Source organism: Citrus sinensis, chromosome 2 (assembly GCF_022201045.2).
Source record: "Citrus sinensis cultivar Valencia sweet orange chromosome 2, DVS_A1.0, whole genome shotgun sequence".
Classification (NCBI taxonomy): Eukaryota; Viridiplantae; Streptophyta; class Magnoliopsida; order Sapindales; family Rutaceae; genus Citrus; species Citrus sinensis.
Window position 1 is genome coordinate 3,606,086 of NC_068557.1, and position 13,128 is coordinate 3,619,213.

At 36.1% G+C, this 13,128-nt stretch overlaps 1 protein-coding gene across 1 annotated transcript; it reads right to left on the bottom strand.

Moving 5' to 3' along the window:
- Positions 1-1,746: 1,746 nt before the first annotated feature.
- LOC102628496 (DDT domain-containing protein PTM) lies at positions 1,747-12,509 on the bottom strand. Its single transcript, XM_006470642.4, has 9 exons — positions 10,862-12,509; positions 10,104-10,712; positions 7,524-8,625; positions 6,742-7,024; positions 6,524-6,648; positions 5,537-5,997; positions 4,449-4,477; positions 3,036-3,662; positions 1,747-2,897 (listed from the first exon to the last, which is right to left on the bottom strand). The coding sequence occupies exons 1-9, from the start codon at positions 12,325-12,327 to the stop codon at positions 2,314-2,316; spliced, it is 5,286 nt and encodes a 1,761-aa protein (XP_006470705.2). The 5' UTR covers positions 12,328-12,509; the 3' UTR covers positions 1,747-2,313.
- Between the last annotated feature and the right edge of the window lie 619 nt (positions 12,510-13,128).

Consider the following 13,128-nt stretch of genomic DNA (forward strand, 5'->3'; position numbering starts at 1 on the left):
AGTTTACAGACTACAAGCTAGGAAGTAGGAACTAAGAAAGTACAATCAAGATTAAATACAGAAACTACAAATGCATGTAAATACTGCCCCAAAAGTTTATATTGGTTGAACTGATTTTGATTAAGATACATGTAACCTTTAGAATACAGACCATTCCAGATCATAACAGGGTACCCTTGAAGATATAATGGGATGAGCTAACAGCTGAAGAATCAAACATATTTGAAACCAAAATAAAAAAATATCAAGATAATGCCTGGTTTTCAGTCAATATCCAACTGGCAGAACTCTATCTTGCTTTCAAAATTCATATAAAATGATCTCTTGATGGAAAAGAGTAGTCCCAAAACAGTTCAAAGTAGCCAGTGGGAAATTTGGGCCTGATTTCCCTTTCAACCAAGAAGCAGAAACAGAATCTTCTTATTAACTCTCAAAAATAATGGTCAGCAGCCAAAGATAAGCCAAAAGATAGACCTTCACTAATGGTAAGTGTAGGCATGTGGCAAAACATCTTTATCCTCAGCAAAGAGTGATACCTTTTCACGAAAACCATTCTCATGCAATCATAATACTGCAACTCCATACACGGGTCAAATGCCTGATGAAGTTGGTCCAGCCATGTTGGTAAACCCTAAATCTCAAAATGAGATGACAGCCGAGCATACAATGGCTTTAACTCATAACTATTAAATAAAATAAACTTCAAATAAAAAATATGTCATAGTAAATTTAGATTAAAAGAAAATGTATCCCGAAAAAGAAAACTACAGTATTGCTCACACATTGAAGAATCAAATAAGATGGCTCTGACCAGAGACAGTTTCCTCCTCTATAGGTTTCATTGGCTCATAACATGTACATGATCTAATTAATCTTCTATATATTTCCGAAAAACAGAACAGATGTGTAATTGGATCAGATAATGAGCTTATTACTAATAATATATATCCAGATATACATGCAATCCACCAAAAGAAGATCTGGAAGTAAATAGATTTCAGTTGAAAATTCAGTACGAAAATAAGTTACCATAGCAGATAACTTGTGACAAATGTTACAACAGATACGAAAATAAGTTACCATAGCAGATAACTTGTGACAAATGTTACAACAGCAATTGCTGGATGCAAATAAACATTACAGATTCTACAACAAACTGAAAAGATGTAGAAGCATGCACATGTAAAATCTCCATTATACAATAAACAAAACTCGCAATTAATAAATCTTCTCCACTGGGCCTCGTCTTCTAATTTCCATAGCAAAATAAATGTCATCAATAACCATAATTTCTTATAAAGGAGTTACATAACAAGAAATACACAAATACAGACATCAAAGTATATCATGTTAGAAATTCTAGCAAATGACCCCTCACCATCATAGTCATTAGATGTCAAAGCAGGTATTAAGATTTCTTAAATGTTTTCAGTTCTATTTTTTCTTATTGATTCTAACGAACAACAATTGACCTTAACCACAAAAGTGGACATTTTACTCTACATCAGGGTATCAAAAAACTATTCAATGATTTATACAAAAGTTTCCTTTCAAGGCAAACACCAAAATTGAAGTATGAAGTTCATTGCATCTACAACATATTCACTAATCATAATTTGATTTAATCCTATAGATTTGACATCCACAAATTAAGTACAAAAGGATAAACTTTATAAGCAATTGAATATGTAGCAAGAAGGGTAGCTGCCCAGAAACTTAAAAAAAGAACAAAACAAAAAACAAAAAAAGTAGCAACTATCAATTTTCTGTAAAAGGAAAAAAATTCCACAATAAGCTTTCATCATACCAATCAATAGTTATTCCATTACATACAATGTCTGCTGACCTGGTCAAGAATTTCCCCTGAATCTCCGAGAAATATTTCCCAAGCACAAATCATCTTTTCAAAAAATTTTGAACCATTAAAAGAAATGCAGCAAAATGGGGAATTCTAGGAAATGGAAGTCATCAGAGTTTATGGTCACAGACGGTCTCTTATTTTCTTCTGTTTCAAATGAATCATTCTGATGTACTCCTAAAAATTGTGCCAGCATTCAGACAAGATTAGAAGATTTACAAGTAACTCTAGCCTTACAGAAAACTCTACCCTCTACGGTGATGGCAGTCTTGTTTGCACTAATTAAATGGTAAGTTGTAAATCTAATCTAGATTGCTCCCATCCCCCCCCCCTCCCCCCCAAAAAAAAAAAAAAAGCATCTAACAATTTATCTGATGTCACATATGCTTGCGCATGCAAATCTGAATCCATAAGAGTTCCATCCATTGGAGAATTTAGGATGGCCATAGTCTTCACTAAACCATAGCCTTCACTAAACCATCCTTTTCCTTGCGATGACTTAACAATGCTGTATCAGTCTCCATCGAATCCACATCAAACTTGCAGGAAGGTCGTTCTGCCTGATCATGGAGAGCCACAGAAACATCACGTCCTGGTCCTACTGCATTATCCTCCAGCATGACATTCTCATTAGATGTTGTTAGTATATCCTCATCAGAAACGTGGATTGAATCTGTATTCTTATCATTTCTAACAAGTGCATGCTCTTTTTCTGCTTCAACTCTAGATTCCAACATAACACCACACATTTGCTGCTCCTCACGAAAACAATCATCGACTGCAAATGATTCCTGATCATCTTCATTAGAATTATCCATTGGATTTGATTTTAACTCACCGAAAGGTACAACAGGTTTACTTAGTTCCTCAGAACATCCAATCTTGTAATTAGTTTGTGCCTCAAGTTGGGATCCATCACTTCCCATAGACACCATACAAGAACAAACAGGAGTCCTCTTACGGCACACATGGCACCTAAATCCAATAAGCTTACTGATGTTCTCCACCTTAAGTCCAAAAGCATCCCCATGATACCATTCTGCATAAAATATAAAACATGCAAAAGGAATATTATGAAAAAATGAAAAAACTGATAAATAATGGTGCATTAATAACAGCATGCTAAATCAGTAAAACTATCATGTATCACTAGAAAGAGACATTGAGAATTTGTTACCTCCACAAATTTCACAAGCAATATAATTTGATGTGGATGTATGTTCAGCTTCATGACAAAGATAGCATTTTGGTTGATCAAGGGTGTCTGTCAAGAGCTCAGATGCAGCCAAGAAATTTTTCCTTGTAAATTGCATCACTCTATCATCATCTGGCTTTCTAGATAAGAAGAGACCATTGAGCCAGTAGCTATAATAAGATTGTGTTCTCTTCTTCTGCAAAGAAGTGGTCTTCTTTGGTTTCCGGGACGTTTTCTTTTTGGATTTTGGCCTCCCTCTCTTGCGCCCTGCATGCTTTCTATTTTGCACTGAGACAAGTTTAGCTCTCCTAGCAGAACGACGCAGAGGTATAGCAGCAACTTTTTTATCATTTCGTGATCGTAGTGATCTGCCACCCACCACTGTTTTTTTACTGTTCTTTGACTGCACTGACCTGCGACCTGTGGTTTTTTTACTTTTTTGCGACTTAACTTTTACACTTCTTGTATTCATTTTCCCTTTCTTTGTGCCATTTTTAGCAGTTCTTGTGTCCTTCTTGAACCGACCATCTTGGCATTGGTAGCATGTATATTTACATTCAGTGGTGACTGCCCCAGCGGACTTCCTAATATGTCTCTTATGAAAATATCCTGAAACACCATAATTATCTGAAATCAATCTTAAGATTACAAAGAAGTGCATCAGACATCAGATTTAAGTCTTTTAACACTATACATAATCAGAATATGAAGTAACACAGGACTTCTTCAATAACATCATCGAAAAGGAGCTAAACTGATGACCTAATAGTCTAAGTTTGATAGTCTCGATGAGTTAGTGACGATAAGATGCTTTCTGAAGGAAAATAATTGATCTTCAAATAGGAATGAAAGATTAAAGTTAAAGCAATGCTATTCCATTTTGGAATAGGTGACCCATGATTGTAACCATGAAAAAGAAACAAACAACCAAGGAAATCTTAAAAGAATAACCATTTTACGAGAGCAAAATTTGTTCAATTGGTTGGAATGAGCAAAGGTATGGCTACTAGTTAGTTCACTTCAATTAGATGGACCCCTTGAGTTAGTACAAGAGGTCAAGGATGAAAGAAAGAAATCTTCAAGAAATCTGCTAATCCAGTAAAAACAACATCAAATCTTTATAAAGTCAATGAACCAGGTGAAAATCCTACTGATCAACTATCATGGTCGCTATATCTTTCCTGAATGCTTATCATGATGTCATCCTACCTTCAATTCAATGGTTTCGCAACCCTTAGCTAACCTTATGATAAGGCATCGCGAAAAGGAAAACAGAGAGAACAACAATTCTTTTCTTCAGAAAATGAATACCATGACTTGTAAAGAACACAACTCAACGCTGCAAACATGATTAAGAACAAAACAGTAAGTTCTACTAATAACATAGCTGCTTACCTTTACAATCTTGGCAGCAGACAGCATCCCTGCAGAGTTTTAGGCCCCAGAGAGAAAAGAGAAAGAGATGCAGTCAGTACAATTAGCAAATCAGAAAATGAATCGAGGAAAAGCAATCTCCGCAAGATTTGCATTTAGGCATCAAAACTAGGTATTAGTCTACATAATTTGGAACATTCTACTTTAATACATTATTGTTTCAGGTTCCATGTATTTAGGCCAAAAAGAACCTCAAGGTTCCTACCAAAAAATAAAGAAACTATAGGTTCCCACCAAAAAATAACGAAATCCTCTTTCAACCAAAAATAAGTATTAGACAATGGCATCTAGTGCATGGGGGGCAAGAATAAGAGCCAGTTACCAAATGCAAGAAAATATCAGAAGACATGGACTTAAAATTTTGTAAACCAACACAGGTAAAATGAGAGCGCTCAGAGGTGCGCCAATGAATTTGGTCAGTAAAGTATCCAGAAGTTAATTATAAGGACCTTGAATCAGACCCAGAATTAGACCATAAAGAGACTGTGAAGGCAGAGGAGTATTAAAATTTAGAAAGCTTTCAGGTGCAATGTGTCACAGTCATCTTGCCCTTCTGTTTCTTACACAGTTATCATAACTTCATCCTTACAGTAGAAAAGATGTATGCTTGAGTTTATTAACTGATCTGTATGATCATGTAAATCTAAAAAGCAAATGAACCGAGTGATTTCAAGACAGTCCTCTTTCATTAAAGAGACAACGTTATCAATTAATTTGACAAAGAAGGATGGGGAATGCCCACTGTGGGTGAAAAACGAAACAGGCTTAGGCATGAAGATATTCATATTTTACAGCTGACATGAGAATTAACAGAGCATTTCCATTAATGACATCTAGAAAAGGAAATATGATTATACTTTTGCTAGGTATAAAGAATTCAAAAACATAGCAATTCGCAGCACTTTTTAAGGAAATGTCTATGTACTAAATGAAAATCTGCGTACTGCATTATTTCTCCATGCATGCAGTTAATGATACTTATTCCACCATAACTAATCATTCTTAAATAATAGGAAACAATCAAAAGCAATAACACAATATTATAGTACCTGATTAGGACATCTTTGCTGCAATGCCCGCATTGATAATACTCGGATCTTGCAGCTTTTGAGAAAAGATATGAAAATCCCCTATCTCTCAAGGACTTCTTTATGACTCTAAAAGGCTCTGAAAGTTTCCCAGAACTTAGCTTAGGGGACTTTCGGGCAACTCTTCTTTCTTCAAAACTTTTCAGTAGATGTAAGGGCACATAAGATTCGTTCAGCCAATATTTCTTCCTTCCACTGGATGATTCTTCAGCCATTGAACCATGTCTAATGACAATGTCAGGAACACTTCTCCTCTTGCCAAAATCAACAAGATACTTCACCCCTTCTTCTTTTAAGCACTTACGGCGAATAATTGCCTTCTTGAACAGCCTAACAGACTTCCTAAATTCCTTGTCCATTGTACAGAGTGGATGTGTGTTTTCAATGTCATCCCAACGAACATTAGAATCAAATTCTCTAACCTGATAGTGGACCAGGATTCCAGAAAATAATCAGTTAATGAATATATGCTGGAAAATTAGTCACTTTTCGGGAAAAAAAGAGAACAATTATTCAAGTTGGAGTTTGCTCGCCCAATACAGTGATAATCAAGAAGGGAAAAGGGATAACAGATATTTCTGAGACAATAAGAAAAAGGTAAAATTGAGTGTAGCAATGATTAAAACATAGAGATTAATTCAGAGCATGGCATGCAGGGTTAGCAAATGAAGCCATTCGTACAAAAGTTTTACAAACTTCCCACACAACAAGAGAATTCATGATTAAACATAGAGATCTCTGCAAATGACCATACAGTATGATCATGTACAGGGATAGGTGGTTTTTTGGGATTCAAAACAGATTTTCAAGTGCTCGTTTTTATATAGGTTTGCTTCCTTTCCCAATAATTTCTTTTCACACACTTGTAATGCCCTTCTTATATTGTTGGAAATATTCAAAGTTTCTTATGAGATAAAAAATAAAAGGCAAAAATATATGTGATCTTACCTGGATAGCTAGCTGCTCTACACTGGTTGATGACTCTACAGCAGCTCTCCAGGCAACATTTCTGCTTCTCCTCGCAAAATCTGAATTCTCAGGGTATAGTATACCCGGTATTTTCATACACCCAGCTGCAGAATTTAAACTTCAAACAAATTCAGAATATATTCAGTTGACAAAACCGAAAATTAAGTTGAATAGAACACATAAGAAAAATTACAGACCTTGTCTAGCAGCTTTGGAAACCAAGGAGCGAGGTAAACGTTTCCAACTAAAAAGCTGACAAGACAACCTGCCACCTCTCCACCAACATAGGCTCAATCCTCCAGCAGCTTTAGTAGAAGGGTTACCATCAAAATCCCTAGCCTTCTTCCTGCCAGCTCCCGCCTTTGAGTTTGCACGCGATGAAGCAATGACTATATGAGAAGCTGAACCCACCGTAACAACAGGATCCACATGCTTGAACCACTCTGCTGAAAGTGCAAGATGTTGCAGATTTGCTTCTAACTGTACAATTTCATAACACCAGAATCAGACAAAAATGTCCATATAACATAACAAATCCACACAGCAGATCACAACAGAAATGCAACATGCTAGATCAACCAAAGAAACAGAACACTGCTGCCAAAATAACTGTTTTAAAGAATCATAGTTTCAAGGAAATAACAGTTGTTTCAAAATGGGTGGTCTCAGGTTACCTGCATGCTGATAAATAGGACCCCATTCAAGAAATTAATTAATTAACCAGTCACGCTTATCTGCTATCTATTATACATGCTTGCAAATCCGATGATTTTATGATTTAAAATTTATTCAAAACATAAACAAACTCTTATTGTAAATCAACCACATATATAAGTTTGTTCAAAATTCCAAAAATGAAATATCTAGGTGTGGAGTTTCTCTGTACTCTGATTTGGTTTTTTCCTATCAGCTGCAAGTTGCAACCCAAGTAAAATATCAAAAATCCTTCTAAGCTGGAAAATAACAGCATATCCATTACCGTGAGGAGTAAATGTTTTACAGATGCCATGTCAGCTGCCTTAAGCGCACTTTTTCGCCAAAGTTTGGTATAATGTGGATTGAGCCATGGACCTAGCAAAAGCCCTAGCAAACGATCTTCGATGGAGAGAATGTGGCATATGACATCTACAAGATGGCCTTTCTTGTTCCTCTTTGATAGAAGGCCGGCCACCTCACTTTCTGAACTCCCCAATACACGACCATTATTCATGTAAAACAAGCAATCCATGTCATCTGTAGCTGATTTGCAAGAGAAGCACCACCCACATTTTTCTTTCTGCGTATCTGCATTGAGCTTCTGAGTATTTGGCCAATAAAACTTGTCCCATTTCTTCAAGATGGCTTTCATCTGCTTAGAAATTATCTCCTCATTGGAGTTTATGGGTTCCTTACTGATTTCATTTGATGACTTGTGCATTAATTCTTCAGCTACAGATGAGGCTGTTTGAGCAAAACTATAACGATTCATGTAAGCAATTTCTGGCTGCAATTGTAATGCGTCCCCTTTTCTTGAATTTGTTGGAGATGAATTACAGCCAGAAGATGCAAATTTCTGTTTAATATCAGAAGTGCTAGATGTCATGGAATTATGTCCAGGTGCTGGCAATTTCCCAGCTATTTCAGACTGATTTGAGAATTCAGCAGCTCGAATAGAATTATCAGGCCCTTCTTTCTGAAAATCATCAAACCCTGAATTCATTTGTGTTGTTTCAGCAGATCCTTCTGAACTTATATTTGGCAGCTCCATAGCAGTCACCGAATCCAATAAGTTCGCAGATTTTGAAAGTGCATTGTCAGGACGATTAGAGTATCCGGCAAGAAAGTTTTCTTCCAGCTTCTGCTCATTATCAATCTCACTAATGGTAGGAACTTCTGCCTTCATATGCCTGCTTAAAGATACAGTGTTCAGGGCCAAATTACTGCGTACTCCATTTGAGCTGACTGTAATATCCCACTGCTTGCATATTGCATTTATAATACCACCATAAAAGGTATCTGACGACTTTAGCACATCAATTACAAAATTCAGATCATCTCTACAGTAGTAATTCAAAATAAGCTCTGTATCGCAAGAATCTGACCTGCAGGTTCAACAATGCATTAAACCAAAGCAATTATGAACTTAGTGCACAAATGGAAACAGAAATCAGACGATATCCAAGGGAAAAACTTTATGAAAAAAAATAAAATAAATTGAGGAAAAGAGAAAACCTCTTATTGATAATTAGGAAAGAGCAGCACAGCGGTGCAATATAGGAAGACACTATATATTTACTATCCAGTTCCCAATTTACAATGAATGGTCTCGAAATGTTTTCTCAGTAAAAAGCAATATATTGTGCTTGGATATTTGTTCATACCAAAAATGAAGAACCTGCCTAATCTTCAGGACATGGTAGGTAAACTCAAACCATGGCCTTGTGGAAAACATTTCCAAAATGAACCAAATTACGGCTAATTTAATCTATAATAATATTCTCTGTAAATATTTTGCTTACATATTAATATCATTGCGTGAGAGATTTGAAGTCCTGTAGGGAAACATCATGTTCTTAGCAGGGTCACATGCCACCACTTCGTCAAAGCAGTTTCACATCTAACATCCAGTTCGTCATATTATATGGCAGTTCTTATGCATTTATTTCATTCCTTAAACCAACTGGATGACATTTTGAGAAAATTTCACAAATCCTGTAAACCTATGTTTGACCAAAATAGAAAACAATGGACCTCGCTACCTTTAATGGCCTTCCATTATAGCAAACAAGTAATAAGTACGTGATTTAGTAATTAAAGAAAATCATTGTGATTGGCAATGACACACACCACAAGCCACCTACATTCCAAACAGAAATATTGAAAAAAATGAAGTACAACAGAGCAGCGTACTTCCAACAACAAGAGATAAAATTGATTACATCGAAATCATAATTTATTGCACTTTGTAAGGCGAAGACGGAAGTTCATAGATTTATGCCTAATAGGCTTTCAGATGTAAGATATAGAGAGTGGGAACAAGGCATTGAAAGGATGACAAGATTTCTAGGTGAATGACAGAACTAAGGAAAAATTAATTCTACAGTTGCAATTTGGTTTGAATTGACATTTGGAAAAATAAGGGTAAACCGGTAAAGCAGTCACCAAAGTGGCTTTCAAACTCACGGTTGTAAAATTAAATTGTTATATTGCTACTCACATATTTATATCGAGGAATTAGACAAACTCTCTGTTCAAAAGCTACCTAATGATACAATATTTTTTTTCTTTTTCTTTTTTTGGTGGTGTGGGGGGGAAGGTTTCAGATCTTTTGTCCAACATCAACAAGCAAGGCTTAGGACTTTGCAGGCGTAAATTGTTCATTAGTTTTAGATTCCAAAAAGTTTCAAGTTCATAACTTGCAACCAGCCGGAAAAAAAAAAAAAAAAATTGATATGTAATTGTAATGTCCCTTTATGAAATTGACATGGTTAACAACATATTTTATCACCTCATCTTAACGATAGCAAAAGATATAATTAATTACCATATTAAATCAATGTAATAAATTGAATAAACTTACACTAACAAGTAACCACAGCTGCAAAAATATAACCGTCCATGAGGATCAACGCCCAAAAGCTCAGCTCCTCTAAGGGATTTACGAGGTTTCATCCAAGGCTTATGTCTATCTAGAGCACACTCAGGGCAGAACCAGTCACCTTCTGGTACATTAGCAACACCTACACACTTTGAATGATAAGCAGCAGGGCATCCATCACAGCACAACAAACTCCCATCCATCTTACAAAGGCAGCATTCATCACTATTCCAGTCATTGGCATCATCAACTACCTCCTCCGTCAAGCAAGAACCAGCAGAAATATCCATTGCAACCCTCCTCCTCTTACCAACCTCATTGTTTATATTCCTATCAAAGTCCATTTCAGGCTCAGCCACTGATGATCTTCGGTTAAGCTCCATTCTTATGGCCTCCACCTCAATCATATCATCACATAAACACCGAAGGATCTCAATCTTCACAGAAACAGGTTGTTTGCAATACTCACTACTGAATAGCTTCAAGCGAGTAAGCTCAAAACCTGGTTTCAATCCTGAATTATGAATCAAGAAGTACTCGGCCATAAAAATGGGCCAAGTGATCAAATCCAGCAAACCCCAGTTAAGACTCCTACATTAGATAATCCAACAAAAACCAATGAAGTGACCATTTAAAAAAAAAAAAGGAAAAGAAAAGGAAAGAAAAAATAAAATGAACAGCAGAAAAAGAAAAAAATTGATTGAGAAATAGTTTAAAGGCAAGCAAAACAGAAATAATACCTCAAGCAATCGGAAGCAGATTCACAACCTTCTTTTGAAAGATGCTCCAAATGCTTCCTCAAAATACGCAAAATTGAGACATGAACGCTGTCAAATAACAAATTAGGAGAGCTGCACTTCAGTGCAGCGACAAAATCCTCCAACTCAAAGGGACTTAAAAATAATAAAGTGCTAAATGATCTCAGACAAGCATAAATGGAAAAAAGGTCTAGTACAGGAATTCCGTCTAAATCCAAATTCCGCGAAGAAGGGGGTAGCAGCAACTTTGGAGGATTAACCACGGGCTCCTCAATTCTTCCAGCATCCAATGTAGCTGGCAATTCCTCCATTGACACATCAGCCATGGCATCATTGACCTCACAAGATATTTTTGAGCTCAAATCTTTGTATCGAGCAGACCCTCTGCGAGTACTTCTTCTCAAAACAGGTTTGGTAACAGAATTTATATCATCCACAGCTTTTCTTTTTTTTCTTCTACCACTCAATTTTTTGTGTGACCTTCCAATATCACCTTGGCACCCATCAATTACAGTACTAGCCGGAGTGGCAAAGTCCTCCTTCAACTGAACTTCGTTAGATTTATCATGGCCCCCAAAATCCCCAACCAGCATACTATCTTCCTTTGGCATTCCATCAACCAACCCAAGACAAACATCCTGAGCCACATGAACTTCTGTTAGTGCTCCATTCATAACAACACCCTCTCCCACCGTATGCAAAGAAGCCAATACCTTCTTCACTTGGGCTTTACAATCACCAGTTCTGTCATCTTTATTTTCCTCATCAACGCCCACATTCAAATCAAAACCACATTCTTTCTTCTGCGTCTCCAAAATCTCCGAATTCTCTTCCAATTCTCCATTCGCATCTAGATTCAGATCAATACACCGTCTCTCTTTCTTCTCCGAACTCAAATTTAACTCCAAATTACCACCATCATTTAAATTTACATTAAACCCAGCATTCAAATCAATACCATTTTTAATTTCAACATCAACAATTAAGTTCCCATTAACAGAACCCCCATTCTCTCTCACATCCTTCCCTAGGGTTTCTTTACAATCTCCATTCAAATCAAACTTACCACTAAACCCATCAATTTCTCTAAAATTCTCAACAAATCCAACATTCAAATCAACTAACCCATCATCATTCAAATCAAAGTTCTTTACGGTTCTCTCAGTTTTACCTGACTCTCCACGCTTACCCTCGAGCCGACGCCTCTTCTTCGGCTTCCTACCGAGCCGTGGCTTCACGTGAACAGGTTCAGCTTCAACTTCACCAACTTTCCCGCCACGATCACTCTCCAGCAGCGAAGCGACCTCAGAGACATCCACTTCCTCCAAATCACCGTCCTCGTATGCGATCTCGTAGAATTTAGACGACTCGTCGTACGATTGAATAGTCCCAGTAAAAACCCCAAATCCCCTAAACTCTTTCTTCACCTTTCTGCCCACAAATTCCATTACGCCCCCAGACACGAACGATCTTTTAGAGAAAAAATGGTTTTGGTTTCTGTAAATTCTCTCTCTCTAGAATCTAGAGAGAGAAATAGTGTTTTCAAAAATAAATGAAAATAAAAATAAAAATGCCAAAATGGGTTTTAATTTTGACGTTCAAAGAAATGTGAAAGGGAATGAAAAAGAAGTTGAATTGAGACTTTGCGACTCAACTGCTAAAAAACTCAAATATCTTTGACCCGCTTTCTTTCCAGGTCAGATATTCTTCCATTTTTCTATCATTTAGGTCCTTAATGTTTAACAAAATTCCTAATTGTACCGTAAGAGTTTTGAACATAGAAGTATGCAACCCACCCTCACCCTGTCTTATTTAAAGTTTTTTTGTTTCTAGAGTAACACACTTGAGAACGGATTATTAGTACCAAGTATAACAGTGTACTTATTGAATAAAAATATACAAATAATAAAAATAAATCGAATGAATCATGCGAGTCAAAAGTATAATCAATATTATTATATTTTTTATTAATTTTTTTGATACTCTCCTATCTTACTATTTATATTCTCAAAAAATCTACCTTAATCTCGTTCTATTTAGATGGATTATGAAGGATTCCAAGTCTGTTGGAAATTTTGTCGTCAATGCCTAACAAATTCCATCAACTTAATTAAGTATAACCATTTAATTTTCCAATAATAATTGACTACATTTTAACATAAAAATGATAGATTTAATGATAAATACCATATTATGAAATTAATAAAATATAATTATGTAATAAAATTTAGTATTTTGGATAATTTACT

Coding starts and splice junctions, on each gene's coding strand:
- LOC102628496 (XM_006470642.4), bottom strand. CDS start 12,327: ATGGAATTTGTGGGCAGAAAGGTGAAGAAAGAGTTTAGGGGATTTGGG. Junction 10,713..10,861: donor TCTGCTTCCGATTGCTTGAG/GTATTATTTCTG, acceptor TATCTAATGTAG/GAGTCTTAACTGGGGTTTGC. Junction 3,663..4,448: donor CTGCTGCCAAGATTGTAAAG/GTAAGCAGCTAT, acceptor ATGGTGTTTCAG/GATATTTTCATAAGAGACAT.